The sequence below is a fragment of the Lingula anatina genome, chromosome 7 (assembly GCF_051362555.1).
Source record: "Lingula anatina isolate TDL-2025a chromosome 7, LinAna3.0, whole genome shotgun sequence".
In the NCBI taxonomy this organism is placed as follows: Eukaryota; Metazoa; Brachiopoda; class Lingulata; order Lingulida; family Lingulidae; genus Lingula; species Lingula anatina.
Genome location: NC_141773.1, coordinates 7,684,198 through 7,690,241, shown reverse-complemented (window position 1 = coordinate 7,690,241; position 6,044 = coordinate 7,684,198). Strand labels below are relative to the sequence as shown.

General features: G+C 40.3%; 1 protein-coding gene across 1 annotated transcript; it reads right to left on the bottom strand.

The window, feature by feature from the left end:
• Positions 1-3,307: 3,307 nt before the first annotated feature.
• LOC106166753 (uncharacterized) lies at positions 3,308-4,872 on the bottom strand. The gene is made up of 2 exons (XM_013545404.2): positions 4,520-4,872; positions 3,308-4,069 (listed from the first exon to the last, which is right to left on the bottom strand). Exons 1-2 carry the CDS (start codon positions 4,737-4,739, stop codon positions 3,906-3,908), a joined length of 384 nt encoding a protein of 127 aa, XP_013400858.2. The 5' UTR covers positions 4,740-4,872; the 3' UTR covers positions 3,308-3,905.
• Between the last annotated feature and the right edge of the window lie 1,172 nt (positions 4,873-6,044).

Here is a 6,044-nt window from a genome sequence, read left to right as displayed (position 1 = left end):
ATTACAACATGAAGATAATAGCGTTTTACTTTCTAGTTACTTTATCGTAATTGTATGTATGGGAATTGTATGGTCTCCTCGCTGTCGGCGAAAAGAGCGAAAGGTAAATTATACGTCAACAAACATGTATTATTACATCGGATCTGAATTAAAGCGACATGTGTCACTGCGGTCCCGAGGGTAGAAATAACCCATATGACTGCAGTGGGCGAACTGTTTATTTCTATTTATTATCCCTGCACTTTTGGGACAAAAGTCGGGGATCATGTTATCCCGCCCATCATATATATATATATATATATATATATATATATATATATATATATATATATATATATTTTTTTTTTTTATACCTTTGGATGAAGCAGTGAGTTGTGTGTATGTGTGTGTGTAGGTGCGTGTGTACGTGGGTGTGTGGTAAGTGATCCCTAGGGGTGAGCTGCTCTTGATAATATGGGGAAGTGCGGGGATATGCGATGGCTACCCATCGACACCATCTAGTTTTATTTCTAACATGAGAGAGAGAAAAAATGATGGGGCATATGAGACAGATAGATATATAAAGAGAGAGAGAGAGAGAGGTTATCAATAGCACGAGGATTTTAGGGTATGAATTTATATACAAATGTATATATCCATAAAATGTCATCAACATCTAACAAGAAGAACCCCCTGCATTTTTCAGAATAACTGTCTGTCCCGAAATTGTATAAAGCGTTAGTGTTAAAATTATGAGATAATTACTAAATGTTACGAAATCCGATCTAATTTCCATTCGGCATTTTAAAGTTTTCCCATCATCTTCTGCCTTCAGCGTAACGTTTACTTTTCTTTCACCATATCCGCTGCAAATGTCGAACGTAGAATTGTTGATCCTTTTGGCATCTGGAAGTAACTCAATGGCTTTTCGGGGCTTGCCAAGTTTTGCATAGTAACGGATTTCCACCAAACCAGATGGCCGGAGTCAACTGATAGAAAACAGGAAATGTTGTTCATACCTTCACCTCTTTATATACATGTAACTGCTTTTCTTCTGCGCATGTGTGTGTGTGTGTGTGTGTGTGTGAGAGAGAGAGAGAGAGAGAGAGAGGGAGAGAGAGAGACAGAGACAGAAAGATGGATAGGGACATTGCCGTATAATTAATTGTATTTCTTTTCTTTCTTGTTTTTTTTTTGGTCGTAATCGGACAATATTATGCCAACCACATACATCGCAAATAGTACGTTGTCCACTTACTAATCGAAGAAATACTTCAATGAAGTCAGGGAAAATTAATAAGCTCCTTAACGAGGACGACCTACAGTGCCGCCGGAATCTCCCCTTACTTACCCTCCGGGTCGCTGCGGGTTGTACGGACGGCCTGGCTCGGTAACTATGGAAATAACATTGTCATCCATACGCTGTTTGGTTTCTGTTAACAATAGTTCCATACCCTGCCCGTCCGGCAATTATCGTGACAAACTTTCTGCTAACAAAAGAGCCTAACCCTAGCTCGCTGAGATAAAGATCGAAGGTGAGCGTGGTCGCAATTAAGTGTTCGTCCAAGCGTTAATTGACCTTTAATGCGCGGTGGCTTCACTCTACTTTGATCACTCTACTCTGATACGGAGATTTTAAGTATAAGAACTTGCCAACAGTGATTTTTAAAAGTCGCTACTGTATCCTTTAATTCTGAGAAAAAAGAATTCTGTTTGACAACCAAGTTTAAAATAGAGGTGCCGCTCGTTAACCATATAGACATTTTCTCCGTCCTCACCTAAAACTTCCGAATCTTCAGTAAAAGTGTGAAATGATTTTCCTTTGCAACAACAAACTGTTCCTAAAAGAGGTAGGGTCGGAATTCCACAAAAATGGACGCCATTTTGACGGTATTTTCGATTTATCTGCTTTTTCTCTTTTTTTTGCTATTATAACAGCATCCACCTTGCTCATGCAGCTTCTTTGATTTGTTATTGAGACATACACGATGTCATTATAATTTGATTGGCCATCTAAATTTAAATTACATTCTTGTTATGCCCCCCCCCCCCTGCAGTGCACCACTAGCAAAGAATGACAGTTTTATAATCTAACAATATTCTTAGAAAAATAGAGTGTTTATAAACTGTTTTAAAAAGATTTGAAACTGAAAGCGGAATTGACATTGACAGCGTGACATACAACTGCATACTTTTCTAACAGATAACTTTTTTCAGAACGTCAGTCACCATGGGTTGTTGTAATTGGTGACAATAGTACTCACATGACTTCAATTAAACCCCCTTTGCACTGGCTGCCTTCCTTTTTGTGTCAATTGCCGGGGGGGGGGAGGGGTCCGTTAGGAATGGCATGCTTTGGATGTGAAGCCGATGCTCTCCCCCTTTGGCGTGGGGTTCAAGGCGGGGCCCCGAATTTTTTTCGAAGGTGAACGGTTTTATTTGGTGCTGTTTAGAACTATGGTTTAGCAAGACAAAATTATAATTTCAAAAGGGGATTGGAATATTGGTGAAATTTCTATTTCAGAAACCGGAGGGGGTTCAGGACCCCCCCCCCCCCCGACACCCCCTGCCATCGCTTTGTTTGCAGAATGAATGCTCAATGATTGGCCAGTTGTCGGAAAGTGAATAATAATTAGTTTTACTTTCAAAAGGGACCATACTACGGGACGGTAAGCTCTAAAAAAAAGGCGCGAATTCCCTTAGAAAACGAATTTCACCCGGGTAAACTGCATTTTTTCTGGACTTAATTTTACCAGTCCATTTTTGTTCTAAATCATCAATCCGAACTATCCAAGAGCACTTTTACATTTAGTTTGAGTTCTCCCAACCTACACATTACTTAAAGTATGTAAAACTATGTTGTTTTCAATGGCCCGTCGGAAGCGGGGGGAGGGGGCTGCAACCAATTGTTTGCTCAATATTTGCTCGTGTATCTTTCCCTGACTTTCGGTACCATTGTTCGCTACCATTGTTCGCACAGCCCCCCCTCCCCCCCCCCCCCCAAAAAAAAAAAAAAAAAAAAAAACCCGTTCCGACAACAGTGTTGCATTACTCTTGGGGATGAGGATGAATTAACGGGAGTGTAAACTTGGCATATAAATACAAATTACGAGCATTTACGAGAACAAACTTTGCCCTTACTAGGGCTTTAAACTTCGACATAAAATTGTATCAGAATACAGTAATATGCTCAAATACCCAGTAATAGTAATACATATTTAAGTCTACCCCCTCTTCCCCAGCATTACTGAAGGTGCTGAAACGTTTATAATCTGAAATAGAAATAGGACAACGCAATACTTAACCGGAGGGCCTATTTATTTATTTATTTATTTATTTATTTATTAAATGTAAAATACAAGTGAGAAGGCAGTTTGAACATGTTGAAATATTCTAAAACAGTTTAACTTGTAATCTGATGAAAAACATCAAAAACGCTGTCCCTGGTAACAAATTCAATAAAACGAAGCAAAACGTACTATACAAAAAGTAGATACACTCGTGAGAAAATTTCCATTTGTTTTTACCAAAAACAAACAAACAAAAAAAAACCTTTGCAGTTAAATATCGTCTACTTCCAATCTCATGGAAAACATCAAGTTCTGTCTTTTGTAACAAATGTAATATACTAATAACAAACAGAAAAACAATGTAACACATAAAATCACTCTTGTGAAAATGTCCATTTGTTTTTACCATAAAAACACTCTCTAGTGAGGTATCGTTAAATTTTTCTCTGATAAAAAACATGAAATGTTTTTTTAACAAATGTAATATAAGATAACGTAAATTACTATGCAATACAGTTAAATATCTGGGCTTCAGTTCTATCAAGGGTCCCAAGCAGAGTGAGCCACGGCCATCCAATTGTCATCAAGGTTACGCGCCCCGTTGTTGTATTGGTTCTTCAGGTTGACAACTCTTCGCTACAAATCCCTCCACTTTCTATTGCGTGGCGGTGGCGCATTACCATTTCGAGCAGCTGTGATCTGTTGTTCTGTGATTGCTTGTTGGTCTTTCAGATGTCTGAGAAAGTTCCAGAACATGTGATGCCTCACCTGTACGGCCCCACTGAAGGCACGATGGATTGCTAAAAAAAGTGCCAAAAAGGAAATAATTCATTGAAAATTGATAAATAGGAAATGTTATTCGGAAATGTAATAGCTCTTCATAATTTTCCTCGTGAGAGTGGGTAAAACAAAATAAACCGAAGTTATAGATAGTACCCAATTTTTAATTTTCAAATACTTTTTTACTACCGTTTGATATGCCACAAGGCATAGCGAAAATTTCATTATTTATAACTATTATAGGGAGTTAAAATCTGCGAAAAAGAAAAGATATATAAGATAAGAATTTATAAAAAGGGCTCTTTTTCAGTAGGTTGATTCCCTTCACCGGTGAAATTAAAGCTTAATTTTCGACTTAGCATGAGTGTTTTGGACAGTTACGGCGTGGTATAGAAGTTAATTAAAGGTTAATGGCAATATCAAGGGGGGGGGGGGTAATACAAAAGTGAGAAAAACGGCAAAAAACTTACATTCCACTATGTTGTTGGTCCTCTGCTCCATCCCTCTCTTGAATACGTTCCACGAAGGAATGTTGAACGTAGCTCCTCGATCTACATACGTGAGTGACACGCACTGTAAAAATTCTTGTAAAGCAGGGGTCCTCCTCATTTGGCGCCGAGTGCCCCTTTCCTGCAGAAGGAGATTATAATTCAGGCGCACCAAAGGGAGTGGCAGGTAGCCAAGCGCCATTACCTTCCGAACGAGAGCCTTCACTCGGTCATTGTTTATGTACGCATTTGAAAGGCCAATCTCCTGGATCTTCCTCCAGAGAGCCTGGGAAAAATGAAAATAACACCCCCGTACGTCTGCAGTTGGGATTTCCGTATGGACTGCATTCTGCAAGCCTATTTCAAAGTCTGTCACAACCAATGTTGGTCTCCATCTGTGGTGGGTAAGTTCCCTCGTCCTTCTGCACACCGCTTGAAGCACTTGTCTATAGTGACCCACGGTCCTTTGGCCTATCAAGGCATGGACTAGTGGCAGCCCATACCCATGGAAATTGCCAACAATAACCAGCAATTGCGTATAGGGCCTCGGGCATACACGAAAAGTTCCATCTATATACACTGTTTGACAATGCCGCAAAATGTTCAGATTTCTGCCGTCGCAAACACACAAACTCCCCACTGGTTGTCCAGGTAGAGCAAAAATTCCTCACGGTTCCAGGTCTGACCCCACTGGTTCTCAATCTTCACATCATTTATCCCCTGTGGGATAGGTGGCAGTGCTTGCCGGCGTACCCTTTTTATGCAGGTTCTGACAGACGCCATTGATGGCACGGGCGGACGGTCCCCTCCACCTTGCCGATGCATTCTTGAAACGTCTGCGGCATAGACCCTCCTTGCCGGCACCGCCCGTCTTATATTAATGCGGCTTGTCATACAATCGTCTTCAGGGTGGTTATGTCGCGCATCATTCATATTTGCCACCCGAATTTGAACTCCGTCGTTGAATGCATTCGTCCTTAATTTGGTGCGACAGTCCCTCCTCCAACTTCGCCAAACAAATTCGCCATGACTCTCTCTCTCTCTCTCTGTTTTTGATATCGATACCTTTGATACCTTGGATAACAAGCACATGCCCCCGTCTTACGCCCGGTTCTAAGCGTGGTTCATTCATGGTCTTGAACGCGCAAAATGTGAGCGAATCTACCACGAGGTTCCCTATTTATACATTAGAAATCCATACAGCAGCATGCATTGTACTAAATATTGATTCACCTTAAAGCGTAGAGATTTACCTATAGCGTTTTATAAAAGTTGTTTAAATTGTTACATTTGTGATAAGAATTGAAGTTTTGACGCCTTTGTGTCTACGGACCGAGCGCGGATCAGACAAAAGGCCTGCATTCAATAAAGACATTTTATGTTTTAAAGATTGAAGTTTCAATCCCTTGTTCCTTACGTACGTGGGTTTTTGATTTAGACTGTGGAATGTTTACGACTACCTGTTCATCTATAGAGACTCAAGGAAGGGGATTCCCCTTATCAGGTA

Excerpts from the sequence above, each read along its gene's own strand:
- LOC106166753 (XM_013545404.2), bottom strand. The coding sequence starts at position 4,739 with ATGGCGCTTGGCTACCTGCCACTCCCTTTGGTGCGCCTGAATTATAAT. Across the intron at positions 4,070-4,519 it reads GACCAACAACATAGTGGAAT|CAATCCATCGTGCCTTCAGT; the intron begins GTAAGTTTTTTG and ends CACTTTTTTTAG.